Source organism: Macaca thibetana, chromosome 20 (genome assembly GCF_024542745.1).
Source record: "Macaca thibetana thibetana isolate TM-01 chromosome 20, ASM2454274v1, whole genome shotgun sequence".
Lineage (NCBI taxonomy): Eukaryota > Metazoa > Chordata > Mammalia > Primates > Cercopithecidae > Macaca > Macaca thibetana.
In genome coordinates this window covers 11,258,310-11,278,062 of record NC_065597.1, presented here as the reverse complement: position 1 = coordinate 11,278,062, position 19,753 = coordinate 11,258,310, and the positions used below count along the sequence as shown (strand labels likewise).

The 19,753-nt window shown below is 41.1% G+C and overlaps 1 protein-coding gene across 4 annotated transcripts in view; it reads right to left on the bottom strand.

Annotated features, from left to right (window-relative positions):
* The window catches only part of NFATC3 (nuclear factor of activated T cells 3), a 155,260-nt gene extending 135,728 nt beyond the window's left edge, over positions 1–19,532 (bottom strand). For 3 of the 4 annotated variants that reach the window (XM_050773318.1, XM_050773317.1, XM_050773319.1), the window contains exon 1: positions 19,114–19,276. In XM_050773318.1, the coding sequence (XP_050629275.1) occupies positions 19,114–19,216 (103 nt within the window). In that variant the 5' untranslated portion in view covers positions 19,217–19,276. Of the gene's footprint in view, positions 1–19,113 lie in introns of all 4 variants that reach the window. The other variant, XM_050773316.1, reaches the window with a different exon arrangement.
* Between the last annotated feature and the right edge of the window lie 221 nt (positions 19,533–19,753).

Genomic DNA, 19,753 nt, shown 5'->3' with positions numbered 1-19,753 from the left:
ACATTACTAGTCATGAGAATATAATTAAAACTACAATGAGATATCACTACACACCTATCAGAATGATTAAAAAAAAAAAAAAAAAAGGTGATAATACCAAATGCTGCCCAAGATGCAGAGAAACTGGGTAACTCATACACCTGCTGGTGGGAATGAAAACATTTGGCAGCTGTTTTTTTTTTTTTGAAACAGAGCCTTGCTCTGTTGCCCAGGCTGGAGTGCAGTGGCACAGTCTCGGCGCATTGCAACCTCCGCCTCCTGGGTTCAAGTGATTTTTCATGCCTCAGCCTTCCAAGTAGCTGGGACTAACGCCATGCATCATCATGCCTAGCTAATTTTTGTATTTTTAGTAGAGATGGGGTTTTGTCATGTTGCCCAGGCTGGTCTCGAACTCCTGGCCTCAAGTGATCTGCCTACCTCAGCCTCCCAAAGTGCTGGGATTACAGGTGTAGCCACCACACGCGGCCAAAGTTTGGCAGTTTCTTATAAAACTAAATTCATAGATTGGAGGTCAGGAGGCATTTGTACTTCTGGGTATTTGTACCAGGAAAAAAATAACACATATTCACATACAAATCTGTACACAAATGTTCATAGCAATTTTCATAATAGCCAAAAACTGGAAACAACCCAAATGTCCTTCAAAGGGTAAACAATTAAACTGTAGTACATCTATATCATGGAATACTACTCAGCAATAAAACGGAACAAACTATTAATATACTCGACAACTTGGAAGGATTTCCAGGCAATGAGTGAAGAAAAAGCCAACCTCAAATGGTCATATAAGGCCTGGCACAGTGGCTCATAACTGTAATCCCAGCACTTCGGGAGGCTGAGTCGGGAGGAGAGCTTGAGCCCAGGAGTTCGAGGCTGCAGTGAGCCATAATCATGCCACTGTACTCTAGCCTTGGCAACCTAGTGAGACCCTGTCCCCCTAAACTCCCCCAAAAATGTTGCATAGTATATGACTCAATTTATGTAGCTAACATTTTCTTGAAATAATACTTTGGAGATGTAGAATAGATTAGTGGTTGCCAGAAATTTGAGACTGGGTTGGGGAGGAGGGAGGGAAATGGATGCGCTTATAAACAAGTTAGTGAGATGAAACAGTTCTCTATTTTTTTTAATTATTTTTTATTTTGAGACAGAGTCTCACTCTGTCACCCAGGCTAGAGTGAAATGGCCCAATCTTGGCTCGCTGCAACCCTCGTCTCCCAGGTTCAAGTGATTCTCCTGTCTCAGCCTCGCCAGTAGCTGAGATTACAGGCGCCCACCACCACACCCAGCTAATTTTTGTATTTTTAGTAGAGACAGGGTTTCACCATGTTGGCCAGGCTGGTCGCGAACTCCTGACCTCAGGTGATCCACCCGCCTCAGGCTCCCAAAGCGCTGGGATTACAGGCATGAGCCACCACACCCAGCCCAGTTCTGTATCTTGATCATGGTAGTAGTTACACTAATCTACATGTGATAAAACCGCAGAGAACTACACACATAAATACACACAAATCAGTGCATGTAAAATTGGTCACATCTGAGTTAGTTCAGTGGACTGTATCAATGTCATTTTCCTGGTCTCAATATTGTACTATAGTGATGCAAGATGTTATTGTTGGGAGAAACTGAGTAAAGGGTACACAGAACCTCTTTATATTTTATTTACAACTTCCTGTGGATCTACTATTTCAAAATAAAAAGTTTTTTTAAAATGGGTAAAAAGCTTAAACAGACACTTAACCAAAAAAGATAAACAGACAGCAAATAAGCACATAAAAAGATGTTCAAGAGCATTAGTTATTTGGGAAATATAAACTAAACCTACAAAAGATACCACTACACACCTGTTAGAATGGCCAAAATTAAAAAGACTATCTAAACCTAATGTTGGTTAGGATGTCAAAATATGTATTTCCACCGCTAGCGGGAATTTAAAATGATATAACCACTTTGGAAAGCAGTTTGGCAGTTTCTTAAAAAATTAAATGTGGGCCAGGTGCTGTGGCTCACACCTGCAATCCCAGCACTTTGGGAGGCTGAGGCGGGCGGATCATGAGGTCAGAAGATCAAGACCATCCTGGCTAACATGGTGAAACCCCATCTTTACTAAAAACACAAAAAATTAGCTGGACATGGTGGCGGGTGCCTGTAGTCCCAGCTACTCAGGAGGGTGAGGCAGGAGAATGGCGTGAACCTAGGGGGCGGAGCTTGCAGTGAGCCAAGATCACGCCACTGCACTCCAGCCTGGGCAACAGAGCTAGACTCCATCTCAAAAAAAAAAAAAAAAGAACAGTTAAATGTGCTGGGCACGGTGGCTCACACCTGTAATCCCAGCACTTTGGGAGGCCGAGGCAGGCGGATCACAAGGTCAGGAGATCAAGACCATCCTGGCCAACATGGTGAAACCCTGTCTCTACTAAAAATACAAAAATTAGCTGGGCATGGTGGCGTGTGCTGTAATACCAGCTACTCAGGAGGCTGAGGCAGGAGAATAGCTTGAACAAGGAAGCTGGGAAGTTGCAGTGAGCCGAGATTGCACCACTGCATTCCAGTCTGGTGACAGAGTGAGACGCCAGCCTGGTGACATAGTGAGACGCCAGCCTGGTGACAGAGTGAGACTCCATCTCAAAAAAAAAAAAAAGTTAAATGTACACCTACCAAATGACCCAACCATCATATTCTTACGTATTTACCCAAGGGAAAGGGAAAGATGTGTCCATACAAAGACAATACATGAATATTCATTGCTGCTTTATTCGTAACAGCCAACACCTGGAAACAATCCAAAAGTCCATCAATAGGTGAATGGATAAAACAAATTGTATTATACATACATAATGGCAACTACTCCCCAATTAAAATTAATGACCTACTGATAAACTCAATAACATAGACATATCTCAAAATAACGACGATAAGAAGCCAGCAGCCCCCCTCCAAAAAAAAGGGTACGTGCTTTACAATTCCACTTATATAACCATTCTAGTGTCTTCAGTGGTTGTCTGGGAAAGGAAGAAAGGTGTATGGGAAGGGAGGGAGTGATAACAAAGGCACACAAATTTCTTTTTGGAGTGGTGGATATGTCCACCATATTGAATCTGGTAAAAGTTTCATGGGTCTCCACATGTGTCAAAACTTAAACTGCACACTTTAAATATGTTGTTTATTAAATGTCAATTTTATCTCAATAAAGCTGTTTAAATAGATAAAACCCTTTTCTACCTTGGCTTTCCCCATACTATTCTCTGGATTGTCTAATTTAACTCTCTGACAGCATCTTCTCAGACTTCTCTCCTTGCCATCCTTGCAATGTTGTCGTTTCCAGAGTTCTGTTCTTAGCCTCCTTTTCACATTCTAATCCATACTCTCTTGCAGTGACTTCATCCATGCCCATTACTTCAACTATCATCAATATCTATAGATCAATAACTTTCAAATCTCTTTTGTGCAAGTTTCTCTTTTGAGCTCTACACTTATACTTCCACTTGCCTAATAAATCTACAGATGCTTCAAACTAGACATACACAAAACTGAACTCCTTTTTACTATATGCTCTCATAGCACTTTATACTTTCACTTTCATGACACTAATTACATTAATAATTAGACCATGCACTTCATGAGGGCAGGGGCCATGTCTTGTTCACCACTATTTCTACAGATCTTTCATAATAGCACATTTTATTAAAATGAATCACCTTTCTCCCTCCCCACCTCCAAAGCGGATTCTCCTACCACAATTGACCCAAACTAGAGAAACAGAAATAATCCTGCCTCCTTCCCTTTCCTTACTCAACGGATACCAGGTCCTACTGATTTCTTTCCTGTAAATCTATCTCAGCACTATTCCCACTTTGTCGTCTTCACTGCTCTACCCTTATCATTTCTCAAATACATGTGTCCACCACCTCCATTCCTGTCTTCCTCAATCTATTACCCACAGTATAGCTGAGTGATGGAGCTACAAATCTGACATTTCTGCCCAATTTGAAATCCTTCAGTGGCTCCCTGCTATCTTCAAACTAAAATCCAAACTCCTCAATACAGTATAATAGTCTCTCCCTCTCCAGCCACATCTGGACACGACAGAACCCCGATCTTCCACTTTCCAAATTAAAGAACCATGCTCTTTAACCTGTCTTTGGGTGTGATAATCAACTGGTCTGAAATGTTATGTCCTCCCTTAGCCACCTGGTGAACTCACCCCACTGGATCCCGCTCAACCGTACTCTTTTCTCTGACCTCTCTACTCACAGTTACTCTGTGTCATTATACGCTCAGAGGGCCTTCTCTGTACCTCTATTATATTAATATTGTTGTAGTCATTTATATGTCTACTCCAATAGACTGAATTATATTTAATTTGCATTACGAGTATTTGGCACATAATAATATTGACACTTAACAAAACTTAATTAAAAGATTAAATGATTTAGTATATTTACCCACCTAATGGAAGGGGACTTTCTTGAGGTCCCTTCCAGCTCAATTACTCTAAGATCTCATACAATGTTCCTCTCTGGTTACTACTTTCTCTTCTACATATTCTTCTATTTTATCCTTTAACAACAGCTAGTTTCTTTCAGATTAGCCTTCAAAAGAGTGAAACAAAGCACTTTAAAAAGAATTTTGAGGGTGGCCATGGTGGCTCACACCTGTAATCCCAGTACATTGGGAGGCCGAGGTGGGAGGATTGCTCCAGCCCGGGAGTTTGAGACTGGCCTGGGCAACACAGAAAGACTTCGTCTCTATCAAAAATAATTTTTAAAAAGTAGCTGGGCGTGGTGGCAAGCACCTGTGGTTCGAGCTACTTGGGAGGCTGAGTTGAGGCTGCAGTGAGTTGTGATTGAGCCACTGAACTCCAGCCTGGGCAACAGAGTGAGACCCTGCCTCAAAATAAATTTTAAAAAATAAAATAAGCATTTTAAAAACACTTTACTATCTCAATTTTGACAAATCAGGATTTGACATGGTCTTTCTGCTTCTGTATGTCTGTATAATCATCAGATTCCACCTGAATCACACACAAAAAAATGAATTTTGTGTCCCAGACCTCTCACCCATCAGACACCAACCCCACTGTTATTAATCTGGGATCAATAGGCATACTTCTCTCTCTTTCTTGGCACCTCTATCAACTCCCATGCCAATCCCCAAGGACTCTGACAAAGCAAGAGAAAAAGCAAGTGCCAGAAAAAGTAATTGCATAGCAAAAGTCAGGTTTACATTATAAAGTCCCACAACTGGCTGGGCACAGTGGCTCATGCCTATAATCCCAGCACTTTGGGAGGCCGAGGCGGGCGGATCACCTGAGGTAGAGAGTTCAAGACCAGCCTATCCAACATGGTGAAACCTGTCTCTACTAAAAATACAAAAATTAGCTGGGCACAGTGGTGGGCACATCTGTAATCCCAGCTACTCGGGAGGCTGAGGCAGAAGAATCACTTGAACCTGGGAGGCGGAAGTTGCAGTGAGCAGAGATGTGCCACTGTGCTCCAGTCTGGGTGACAGAGCAAGACTCTGTCTCAAAAAAAAAAATTAGCTGGGCATGTGGTGCATACCTGTAATTCCAGCTACTTCAGCTACTTGGGAGGCTGAGGCATGAGAATCACCTGAACCCAGGAGGCAGAGGTTACACTCCAGCCTGGGCAATAGAGTGAGATTCTCTCTCAAAAAAAAAAAAAAAAAAAAAAAAAGTCCCTCATCAATTGCTAGAATACTGTGGATAGTAAGCACAGACGATTCTTTTGGTTGACCCCCTCCCAGCATCCATTTTCTCTTTCTTCCTCCCTAACAGATTTTCTACCTTGTATCCACTCCTCTCCCAAGCAGCCTTGTGTTTTGGGAAAGCCAACCACATCCTCAGGCCACGGCATAGGTCTGGTTGGCTAAGAATAATTCCACTCACCTCCCACGCAGCCTTGTGTTTTGGGGAAGCCAACCACATCCTCAGGCCAAGGCACAGGTCTGGTTGGCTAAGAATAATTCCACTCATCTTTACCAGTAACTAATTTAGGAAAGGGAATGTAACCCAGTTTTGGTCAATGAAATGCAAGGTTAAGTTTGCTGAAGGCTTCTGGAAAAGTCCTTTGTCACTCTTAAAAAGAAAACAGCTGTGTGAAGCCAGCATCTGTGTCTCCTTCCTTCCCCTCAGGAAATATCAATACAAATATAACTATTTTGCATATATTTAAACTAGAAAATTAAGAGTATTTTACTATTTCTTTCAAATAGTAATCAGATGATTAAAAAGTCAACAGAAGTTCTAAAACCATGATCACCTAACATTTACTAGGTAACATGTATGACAAAACAGCTTTCTTGCCTTTGCTCTCAAAGGGAGAGTTCTGGTAAAACTCAGAGACAACTGGGTATGTATAAAAGAGAGAAAAATTCCAAAAGAGTACTGATCTTGAGAGAGAAGAATAAATGGCAGATGGCAAACTGGTCAAAACATGTGGCTATAGAAGGTAGAATAGTTTTGCTTGCATCCTAAATTCAATCAAATAAATAGTACTCATTTTTTTGTGAACATGTGAAAGCAAAATGTTAACCATGATAAATGAAACTACCCTAACAATTGAGCATTTTTGAAATTCTGAATTTTTCCTCATTCAGGTTTAGGGCAATTTTGATGACAGATTTAAATGCTTTAAACTTTAAAAGCAAAACAGCCTGCAAGATGACAAATCAGACCCTAATCATGACAACATGGGGGGGATGGTGCCAAAGACAAAGGCCAATTTCTCCTTAGAGTAAACTGCCTCAAAACCTAAAACGGTATCACCTCTTGACCTCCAGATCCACAAAGCAGCAAAGAGAAAAGGCCCCAAAGAGCTAAATTTGGGCCTAGCACAGTTAGCGATATAGCGATACAGTACCCTCTATTGGTCTAACTGTATCACTGCTACCCTTTAAAATTTTCTAGAGCAGGCAGGAATAAGAAGCATCCCTCAAGTAGCTCTTTTGAGCCCGAAGCAGAAAATCTAGTCACAGGAACACGTGTAATTTGTAAGACATGACTCAGATATGTTTGATTCCATATGCCCAACATGACCCTTGCTTCACCATAGGAAAAACTGAGTATTTCTGTACTTAAACTCTTTCTGAGAATAGCAAGGCAAGAGGCAGGCATAGCAGAAAGGGCCCAAAATTTGAAGTCAGAAAACCAAGATTCAAATCCCAGCTAATTCCACTTTCTAGATGGTCAAATCCATCTGCATTTCTGTTTCTCATGTATTAAATGGAAATAATACCTCTCTCTAGGTTATCATGAGATAATGCACATAAAAATACCTTGCACATAATAGGTACTCAATAACACCGGATTAAATATTTATCTAATATATCACAAAAAGTTACAAAATGATCAAAATTATAGGTTGTGCAAAAAGAACTGTAGGATTCTCTTTGTTGTTGTTCTTGTTTTTAATCCACAAGAAGGAACTTTAGGCTTTTCAAGCAAAAATTAAGCAACTTACTGGAGAAGACCAAAGGACTAGGAGTCAGAAGTCCTGGATCTCTATTTTGATACTAACCAGTTAAATGACCTTGGGCAGGTCAATTTGAATCTCAATTTCCTCTCCTGTAAAATAGAAGGACTGAATTAACTTGAAACTCTATGCTTTTTAACAATATCACACAATTAGCAACAGAAATGAATCTAGAATCCAGATCTAGTTCAGTACTACATCAAAATATCTGTAAGTTGTCTCACTAAAGAGAAAGTCTTTGGTGAACACGTTGATGGCAGATCAGGAAAATGGGTGAAAGGAAAGGTTTCACACTGGGACTGAAAAGAGATGAATAAAGGTGATGAGCTTGATGTACAAAGTAACAGATACAAAATGGCAGAGCACAAAAACTGTAAGGAGAGGCAAGTTACAGACAAAAAGGAGTGGGAATTGAAGATAACCTCAGCTATGACTTTCAGAACTGAATTAGAAGAAAATATAAAGAGAAAACTATTAATAAACAAATCCAAATGGAAGGAGACCAAGACTTTCACCACAGGGCAGACAGAAGGGGGGAAATAAAAGTCATTTTCAGGAAGTGGCAAAATTTACCAGCCAATTAACCCAATAAATGGACAGCAATAAGCTAAGTCAATTTTTAAAGTTTAACGTATTAAAGAACTACAGACATGGGAAATATGGTTTGAATAATAAGGACAACTCGATGCACTAACAGTTTGTTTTTGTTTTTTAAGAAACAGGTCTCCTTATGTTGTCCAGACTGGTCTAGAATCCCCAGGCTCAAGAGATAATTCCAAGTAGCTGGGACTAAAGGCACACGTCACTGCACCCAGCTTCGATGTACTAACAGTTTCAATCAGAACCATGAAACCATCTCCAAGAGCTCTGTTTTTCAAACTGAAGGTACTAAGTGATCTGTCAGTGAGCTGTGACAAATTTTTTAATGTAATGAAAATGTCAGAGTAATGCCACGCAGTAAAACTAAACACTGTTCTACATGGAACATCTGTCTCAGTTTGTGTGTATAAACACGTATGTGTGTGTTGGGTTGAAACAAAATGTATTTCTTGCTCTGGCTCATGGTTAAGAGGTCTCAAAGGCCGGGTGAGGTAGCGCATGCCTATTAATTCCATCACTTCGGGAGGCCAAGGCTGGAGGATCGCTTGAATCCAGGAGTTTGAGACCACCTGGGGCAACACAGCAAGACCTCATCTCTCTACAAAAAATTTTAAAAATTAGCCAGGCATGGTGGCACACCTGTGGTCCCAGCTACTCAAGAAGCTGAGGTGGGTGGATCAATTGAGCCCAGGAGGTTGAGGCTGCAGGAAGCTGTGATCACAACACTGCACTCCAGCGTGGGCAACAGAGAAAGACCCTATCTCAAAAACAAAAGTCCCCAAAACTTTGTATAATGGAAGTTTTCAAATATACCTGAAGTACAGAGTCCCCATATACCTATCATCTTGCCTCAACAACTTCTGATCATCTTTTTTCTTGAGTGTTATTTGAACTACCTTTACAGACAGAAAGTGAAAACTATAAAGAAGTGTTGATAGCAGAGGAGCTATCAAATTTCCTTAAACCTTTCATGTGCAATAAAAAATAAGTAAAATTTAGATTAAACTTTCTATATTTTCCCCAAAGATATTTTTTATGTAAAGGACAAGATTAAAACTTTAGTATTCAGCCAGGCACGGTGGTTCACGCCTGTAATCCCAGCATTTTAGGAGGCCAAGCCAGGCAGATCACCTGAGGTTGGGAGTTTGAAACCAGTCTGACCAACATGGAGAAACCCCACCTCTACTAAAAATACAAAATTAGACGGGTGTGGTGGCATATGCCTGTAATCCCAGCTACTTGGGAGGCTAAGGCAGGAGAATCGCTTGAACCCGGGAGGCAGAGGTTGCGGTGAGTCGAGATCCCACCATTGCACCCCAGCCTGGGCAACAAGAGCAAAACTCCGTCTCAAAAAAAAAACTTTGGCCGGGCGCGGTGGCTCAAGCCTGTAATCCCAGCACTTTGGGAGGCCGAGACGGGCGGATCATGAGGTCAGGAGATCGAGACCATCCTGGCTAACACGGTGAAACCCCGTCTCTACTAAAAATACAAGAAAATTAGCCGGGCGAGGTGGCGGGCGCCTGTAGTCCCAGCTACTCGGGAGGCTGAGGCAGGAGAATGGCGTGAACCCGGGGGAGCGGAGCTTGCAGTGAGCCGAGATCGCGCCACTGCACTCCAGCCTGGGGCACAGAGCAAGACTCCGCGTCAAAAAAAAAAAAAAAAAAAAAAAAAAAAAAACTTTAGTACTCAATATGATCTCACAAATGACAAGATGTGAAATACAAATTTCAGACCTTGTTTGCTCTAAAATGTTCACAAATAAAAAGAAATTATGTCTATTATTTTTGTTTCTACCAATTATTAAAAATGCAGATTAAAAATTTTAAATGATTAAAAATGTAGTCTTAAAATCATGAACAAGTTATCTAGCTTCTTTTCATCATGAATAAACTGAAAAGTTCATAGAAATGACAACATCAGACTGACAGATACAAGCAACATGATCAAACAAATTAAAACTTTATAAACAATTTCAAGCTCTTAAATTACTAGATAATAAATGGATTTTTCTAGCATCATATAGTTAATTAGAAAATATTTTTACAATGGAAAAGCATCTACTCAAAAGCATAAGATCAGTTTACTTCCTATTTATTTGTGCCACTAACTCACCCACCATCTCACTGTTAACACTACACAATCAAAGGGAGAAATGAGTTTTGTAAATCAGACATATCACGCTAATTTTTATTTTCTGTTAATTTGCTAAGCCAGTTTTTTTTTAACTACAAACAACGAATCCTATTAACTTCACAATGCTGTTTTAAAAAGTGAATATTTTTCCTATCCTAATCTAGTGCCTTAAAGAATTTGAAGAGCTTTTGAATGTCATTTTTTAAACTTTTTATTTTATGGAAATTTAAGAACATAAAGAACAGAGAATATTATTGTGAACCCCCACATACCCATCATCTAACTTCAACAATTTCTGAATGTCATTTTTTCCTAAAAGCCATTTTTATTTAACAATTTTTACTGAAAGATTTTTTAAAGCAATACTGAAAAATATTTACATTTAAGTACAACTCACAGTCTATTAAAGTGTTCTAGTCAGTGATTACCTTGATGAGAAAAAAACGCTTTTATAAATATTTTTACATTTAATACAAATCAACTTACTGAAAAAGTTTTAAGAGAAAAGAATTAACCTGAATGTAATCCAATTTCAGAGCTCAAATAATCCTATTTTCTAATTAAATCAAACAGCAAAGCTGATGAAAATTAATAAATACAAAATTAACACAAAATTTTAAGACAATGAAAAACATATTTTAAAATGTAAAACTCTCACCTGCTGCTGTAACATAAGACATTCTGAAACTGTACATTACGTAGGAAAATGAAGCCTTCAGGTTACTTCTCTGGTATACCTGGGATATTCAGGCTTTCATAGACTTGTGGTTCCTTTTCACACGATTTTTTTTTTTTTTTTTTTTTTTGGAGATGGAGTTTCACTCATTGCCCAGACTGGAGTGCAACGGCACAATCTCGGCTCACTGCAACCTCTGCCTCCCAGGGTTCAAGTGATTCTCCTGCCTCAGCCTCCCGAGTAGCTGGGATTACAACTCAGCCTCCCGAGTAGCTGGGATTACAACAGGTATGCGCTACCACACTCAGCTAATTTTGTATTTTTAGTAGAGGCGGGGTTTCTCGATGTTGGTCAGGCTGGTCTCGAACTCCTGCCTCGTGATCCGCCTGCCTCAGCCACTCAAAGTGCAGGGATTATAGGCGTAAGCCACCGTGCCCAGGCTTTTTTGTTGTTGTTTTTTCTTTTTTGTTTTTGAGTTTTACTCTGACCCCCAGGCTGGAGTGCAATGGTACCATCTCGGCTCATTGCAACCTCCACCTCCCGGGTTCAAGGAATTCTTCTGTCTCAGCCTCCCAAGTAGCTGGGATTACAAGCACCTGCCACCACACCCAGCTAATTTTTTATATTTTCAATAGAGACAGGGTTTCACCATGTTGGCCAGGCTGGTCTCGAACTCCTGACCTCAGGTGATCCACCCGCCTCAGCCTCCCAAAGTGCTGGGATTACAGGTGTGAGCCATCATGCCCAGGATCACACATGAATATTAACTAATATTAACTAGAACTGTCCCAAAAGATTAACTTTCAGCTGTTGGTAAACTACCAATTCGTAGCCTATGTTACTTAAATTTTAGAGCTCCAATTGCCAACAGGTGAAAGTCATACAATACAATTACGTAAACATTACTAGAAATGCAAAAACATATGCAGACCCACATTATGTTTCAGTTTAAATGATGGCTCTTTAAAAAGCTTGCTCCTGCTTGTGACTCTCCTAAGCCTACCTGAACAAACTCACTCCTCTTAAATTCCACTGTTACTTGAACCTCATATGGCATGTCTGGGCAAATTTGATGACTTGGATTTTGTTTTAGAAGCCAGGCCTACTGCCAAGTCTGCTGTGTCTACTCCCTGACCCAGCAGGACAGCTTTAGACAACACCTTCCTTATTTATGTTACTGCTGTGAGCAAACTACTGCTTACTATCAAATGAGGCTCAACCTACTCAGGTTTCCTATCTTTTAAGAGTAATGTGGGCTGGGCGCGGTGGCTCAAGCCTGTAATCCCAGCACTTTGGGAGGCCGAGACGGGCGGATCACGAGGTCAGGAGATCGAGACCATTCTGGCTAACACGGTGAAACCTCGTCTCTACTAAAAAATACAAAAAACTAGCCGGGCGAGGTGGCGGGCGCCTGTAGTCCCAGCTACTCGGGAGGCTGAAGCAGGAGAATGGTATAAACCCGGGAGGCGGAGCTTGCAGTGAGCTGAGATCCGGCCACTGCACTCCAGCCTGGGCGACAGAGCCAGACTCCGTCTCAAAAAAAAAAAAAAACAACAAGAGTAATGTGACTACCTTCACTATATTATGGCTTCTTAAACCTCACCTCTTATTTAAAAGAAAACATTACCACACTGAACCATCTACTACTCAGCTAGCAATACGGAGAGGGAAATCAGTGACACAACTCATTAACTTCTCTTAAAAGGTCCCCATTTTATATATCACTATTTATGACTTTCTCTGAAGAAAAACTAATACTACATTTTCTCACCAAAAATGTCCTTATGATTCCATTTCATTTAAAAAATAAATATAGAGCAAACCTCAAAAGCAGAATTTGGACTATGCCTTCGATAAAAATAAATACAATTTTAGGCAAAGTTTACTGGTTGCCAAAGAAAGGCAAGTCATTATTATAAGTTGATTCTACAGCTTACTCTAAATTATTATCTTGAATGCTTAAGATACAGGCCTTACTTAACCTCCACAACTTCTGGGCTATGTATATAATACCCAAGTTTTAACTTTTATATCGGCCGGGCACGGTGGCTCAAGCCTGTAATCCCAGCACTTTGGGAGGCCGAGACGGGCGGATCACGAGGTCAGGAGATCGAGACCATCCTGGCTAACACGGTGAAACCCCGTCTCTACTAAAAAATACAAAAAACTAGCCGGGCGAAGTGGCGGGCGCCTGTAGTCCCAGCTACTTGGGAGGCTGAGGCAGGAGAATGGTGTAAACCCGGGAGGCGGAGCTTGCAGTGAGCTGAGATCCGGCCACTGCACTCCAGCCTGGGCGACAGAGCATGACTCCGTCTCAAAAAAAAAAAACTTTTATATCACCTAATAAAACTACTACAGTATTACTTCTAATAGTTAAGAATATATGCCAAAATATCCTTTCTGGATTGGCAAATAGGAACACCTAAGAAAGTACAGGAACAGCTCTTGCAATGATGAACGTTTTTAACAAAAACATGACAATGAAACTTTTTCCTCGATTTTTCCCCATACTTGCTCAAACACATTTTTTCACTAATCTAGACCACAAAATTCTGCCAGTTACCCCCAGAAGCATCTTTGACACATCAGGAAATGTGTCAAAGAAACAGAGTATTATTCTTCCAAATGAAACGTTAAAATATTTACCATCGACTCAGTCGTCTAATACATATTCTCACTACAGAAAATGCTGACCTAAGGTATGAAAATAAAGCTACTAAGCAGCATCCAAAACCTCCTTCACAGTACCTAATGGGCTGTACAAACACACCATCAAATTTCTACAAGAAACCAAGCAACTTCCTCCTTTTCATACTGATTTAAATATCCAATTATATACTTAAATGTTCAGCAAATCAACCAACTTTCACACTGTACTAAGAACTTAATTCAAGAAAGTGGAAAAATATAATTAAAAGTGTATTACTTTCAGTATTTGATAAAATATAAGAGGTAAGTAACATTTAAAAGACTGGAATTAAACAGATAAAAATGTCTTAAGACCAAATATTCTAACTCATGTAAGGTTTAAATTGCTGAATCTCTCATCTGCCCTAATCTCTTTTTTTCTTCTTTTTAAACTGCTACTGTTTGTAAATGCCCTACTGTCTCTCAATGTTTTAATTTAGCATGTGGAGAAAGGTCTAGGAAAGAGAAGGAAGTAAAAACTAGCCTATTTGTGTGTGTGTGCGCGCGCGGGCGTGTGTGTGTGTGTGTTTAAAGAAATGTGTGTGTGTGTGTGTGTGTGTGTGTGTGTTTAAAGAAATGTTGGCCGGGCGCGGTGGCTCACGCCTGTAATCCCAACACTTTGAGAGGCGGAGGCGAGCGGATCACGAGGTCAGGAGATCGAGACTATCCTGGCTAACACGGTGAAACCCCGTCTCTACTAAAAATACAAAAAAAAAAAAAGTAGCCAGGCGTGGTGGCATTCGCCTGTTGTCCCAGCTGCTGGGGAGGCTGAGGCAGGAGAATGGCGTGAACCCTGGAGGCGGAGCTTGCAGTGAGCAGAGATTGCACCACTGCACTCCAGCCTGGGTGACAGAGCAAGACTCCATCTCAAAAAAAACAGAAATGTTAGGGGGGAGTGTGTGTGCGTGTGTTTAAAAAAATTTTAGTTACCACCACTTAAATAAGACCAGGACTTAGGCCGGGCACGGTGGCTCAAGCCTGTAATCCCAGCACTTTGGGAGGCCGAGGTGGGCGGATCACAAGGTCAGGAGATCGAGACCACAGTGAAACCCCGTCTCTACTAAAAATACAAAAAATTAGCCGGGCGCGGTGGCGGGCGCCTGTAGTCCCAGCTACTCAGGAGGCTGAGGCAGGAGAACGGCGTGAACCCAGGAGGCGGAGCTTGCAGTGAGCCGAGATCGCGCCACTGCACTCCAGCCTGGGCAACAGCGTGAGACTCCGTCTCAAAAAAAAAAAAAAAAAAAAAGACCAGGACTGTGCTAAGTGCTTTAAATACATTATCTCATTTACACAAGATAAAACAAAAACCTTGACTACAAATGATCAATAAACACTGAAAAGTGAGAAAATAAAATTATCTAAGAGACAGTAAACTGGATCAGATCTCCAAGCACTAAGCAAAGTAAAAACATTGTTGATTAAATTCTAGGACAATTTCTAGGAAAAGTTCCTCAACTTGCCATATGAAAAAGTTGTATATTAAAGGAATATCTGAAAAAATTACACATATCTTATCATCGAGTAAACCTCTTACAAAAATACATATTGTAGCTAAGATATTTCTCCCCTTTGAAAAAACAGCAGTAGATAAGATAGTATATAGCACATTCCTTCCAGTAACTCTCATTCAGGACTAGAAAGTCAATATTTAGTAATGAACCCTGAGAATGAAACTCTGAATTTGCAAAGTACAGATTATTATAACATCAAACTTAGAGATAAACAATCACTACGCTAAAATAGAGTACCAGAGGCTGCCCTTTATAATGGCAAATAATGTTAATGGAATACATTAAACATGTGCCTATTTTAAATTTCCTATTTACTGCTGAGGTATATCATCTATTTAGAGTTAGATATTAAGTAAAAGAATGTTTAAAAAAATAGTTTAGTTCATTTTTAACTGGAGAAATCAGAGACAGCACTGTCATCTTATATTTTAAAAAAACAAGGTAGGCTGCTCTGATGGTAGTGAGTAATTAGAATGTATTAACATTAGTGTCACTAAAGTTGGTATACAACTCCCCACTGCTAAATGTGACTGTCTGAAAAAAAAAAAAGAAAGAAAGCTAAAGACTCTAGGGTCTTAAATTTTCTTTAATGGAATAAAAATCTCAAAATACCTCTGCAAATAACAGTCTTAAAAAGTCAGTCTTCAGTCACAAATGTATACAACATACAACATTATCAAGCATTATTAAGTCCATCTCACATCATCTAATTTCCACTTTACCAAGCTTGCTTAGGACATTCACTAAAATCATCCCTTGCCCTGTCCTCACTCTCTATCCAGTCACCTCACTATTTTTCAAAAATCTTTTCACTGTATGGAAATTTAGTTGTGATACAAGTACTCCCAAACCTTTAGAGATGTAAAACCACTGCAGCCCCAAATTACCAAGATGTAATTTATGGAACTCATCAATAAAAGCCAAAGAACTGAAACAACTCTCATCAATTTCCTTTACCACGAAAAAGCAGTGAGCAATGATTCAGAACTTAGATGTTATTTATTCACTTATTTAACAAAATATTGGGACTGTGTGCAGTGGCTCACACCTGTAATCCCAGCATTTTGGGAGGCTGGAGTTCCAGAGTAGCCTGGGCAAGATAGTGAGACCTCCGTCTCTATTTAAAAATATATATATTGGGCCGGGTGTGGGGGCTCATGCCTGTAATTCCACCACTTTGGGAGGCTGAGGCAAGAGGATCACTTGAGGTCAGGAGTTTGAGACCAGCCTAGCCAACATGGTGAAACTCTATCTCTACTAAAAACACAAAAGGTAGCCAGGTGCGGTGGCACACGACTGTAGTCCCAACTACTCGGGAGGCAGAGGCGGGAGAATCACTTGAATCCTGGAGGTCTAGGCTGCAGTGAGCTGAAATCACGCCACTGCACTCCAGCCTGGGCGACAGGGCGAGACCCTGCCTCAAAAAAGAAAAAAAAAAAAAAAACATATATGTATATATATAAAATATATATGTAAAAGAACTGTGCTAGGCACTGATAATATAACTGAAAAAGATACAGACACTATATCTGACCTCAAGGAACTTCCATTCCAGTGAGGAAGAGAATCCAAAAATGAGTTCAGCAAACACACTGATACAACCCAGCAAGGATCTGAATTCTACCAACAATTTTATTCTTATTTTCCACATTATTGCATATATTATCCTAAAATCATTTCAGTGAATCCACTTTGTTCCTTCAAACTACATACTCATAATTATGCTTAGTAAAATGAAAACTTATTCTGTGAACAAATAATTCTGAAAACTTAGCTGTGAATATATAACACATCCTCAACAGAATTTCAAAATTAATTGCTATGTGTTCATAGCAGCACTATTCACAATAGCCAAAAGGTAGAAAAAGCCCAAATGTCCATCAATTGGTGAACAAATTGTGTTCCTTTATACACACACACACACATACACACACGATGGAATATTATTCAGCCACAGAAAGGAATGAGGTAGTCAGACACAAAAGGTCACATATTATATTACCCTATTTACATAAAATATCCAGAAGAGGTACCATAGAGACAGATCCCAGACTGGTGGCTGCTAGGGATTGGGAGGAGGGAAGGGAAAATATGGGGCAACTGTTTAATGGATACTGAGTTTTCTTTTGGATGAATAAAATGTTTTAGAAGTAGACAGAAGCAGTAGCTGCACAACACTGAATGCAGTAAATTGTTCACTTTAAGAAGGTTTGTTTTTTCATACGTATTTTGCCTTAATATTAAAAAAAAACTTTTAAAAAATTACCGCTCAAAATATTTTAAAGTGGACTTTTTGTCACAAATAAAACTGCGGATGTTTACCTTTGGAAATTTCAGTTATAAATCAAGCTACAGATAACTCCTTTTAGACCTATTTTAATAGCAAAATGGCTTTTGTGTATGACAAAGATCATTAAAATTTTTTTCATAGCTTTGAAATGTTATTCAATATTTTGGTTGTATATACAATTCCTACTTATGTAGTCACTCAATTCCTTTATTATTCATATGTTTGGTTAACACCCTTATTGATCATATATTTGTATATAATGTGCTCTAATCAAGTTTGTGCCCAATAAAAGTTTGCTGACATCATCAACTGTTTCTCTCTTTTACAATAAAAATACTCAAGCTGTTTTTCTTTCAAGTCCCGATAATCTAGGTACAATTCAATGCTACACTCTTCACAAATGCCACTTTTTTTGTTTCTTCCTCTACTACAAAATGCATCACCATTCACAGATTTCCTAGTAGCACAGTTATTACTTGGACTATGTGTCTCCTCCAACTACTTCCCAAACTCCTTAAGGAGCCTCAGTCCTCTGCATCATCATAACACAACAAGGTCCGTAAGAGTGGTTCAACGTAATAGGTGCTCAAATTATGTGAATGGAATTGAAAATAAACGCAGCCAACACATAACTATTATAAATTATGTACTACAGTGAAAAAGACGTCTAGCATATTAAGACTAAAAGGACCAATAAAATAAGTACCGCCTAGAGAATCCTCATGCCTCACGTTCAGGTATGTTTTGCAATGCAACTCTACAGAACAGTCTATTGAACATCAACATGAACATTAAGAAATTCACCTCACACCAGGCAAGAAAAAATATCTTACCCATTTCCTTTGCGAAGTTCGTATGCATATGTAACAGGGAAACTGAACTTAATGAACCACAGTATTCCAAACCAGGTCACAAAAGACCTCTAAGTCCCCAGTCATCCTGTTTCTATTTCCTGATTGGTCTGACCTGCAAGCATTATGGTGCCCAGCTTGTCCAATTCAAGATTTCCTTTAAAATATCTTCCAAGGAGAGGTTTTTCTTTAAATAAAAATCGACTTCTAGAACTTTCAAGGAAAATTATGAAAAAAGCAACCCGCGATTAAAAAAAAAAAAAAAAAATCTTCCGGAACATTTTATTCAAGTAAGGAAATCGAGTCTCCAGAAAAGTCCCGTTACAGTTACACTTCGAATTAACTGTGGGTCATAAACTTGCACGAGTGGACGTTAACTCGAAAGCATTACTCTCCTAGCAAAGTAGATTTAAAGAAACATGTGCGTGATTTTTAGAGGGGTCCTACCGTTGAAAAACAAGCATCTTTCAAACGCACATTTCAAGAAACGACCTAGAATAGATGAAAAACCCAGTGCGCTAACAATTCACAGGGACAACATTTTCCTTGCAACACATTGGCAAAGCAGCAACAACCAGACGCCACTTGGGCAGCAGCCCGGACCCTGGGCCTCCAAACCCCGATCGTCCCGGAGTCGAGTTCCCCACTAGTTTGCTTCCAGCCAAGCCCGCCACCACTTCCACGTTGCAGCGACCCACACGCCTCCTCAGCGATTTAAATCCGTTTTTAACTCACCACACACACGCGCGCGCGCACACACACACACAAGGGGTTATCGGTCTCCGGTCATCCAAGGGAACAGGGAGGGAGCGAGAGATCCTGCGAGCGAGAAGCGGGGTCGCTCCACGGTCCCGCCTGGCCCGGCACCCACCTGCAGGCCGCGAGCCCGGGGGCGGCGGCGCCGGCGCCCCGTCCTCGCCAAAGACGAGTTTGAAGTCGAGCTCGTCGTGGGCACCACAGTTTGCAGTAGTCATCGGCGTGGCCCAGGGTGCTGCGGCTCTTCCTCAGGCGGCGGCGGCGGCGGCGGCGGCGGCGGCGGCGGCGGCAAGCGGCGGCAAGCGGCGGCAGCAGCTCCTTAACGCCGCTTCATGCCGGGCCGCGCGGGCCAAGAGGTCGCAACTCCACAGCAAACTTTCCGGGCGGGGCCCGGGACGCCGAGCGTTCCGTTCCGAGCTAGAAAGCTGGCCGCGCGCCGAGCAGCACCAGGAGCCGCAGCCGCCCGCCACCGGTGCCTAAGCCTCCACTGTCGCCTTAGCCAATATTCCCCGCCCCCCAACAGTCGCCGCCACCGCCGCCGCGGGCGCGCTCTCGCGCCGTGCCGCGCGCCCGGCCCCGCCCCCTACGCGTGCCCGTCCGACCTGGCTGCCCATTGGCTACTAGCGCGGCGAACTGGCGCCGGGCCCCGCCCCCTCACAGGCCTATCGCGTAACTCGGTCTCCGCGAGAAGGAAGTCACGTGAACACCCAGCCCCGAAGAGCCCAGTTTTTTCTCGGGAGTTGTAGTTGGTCTGC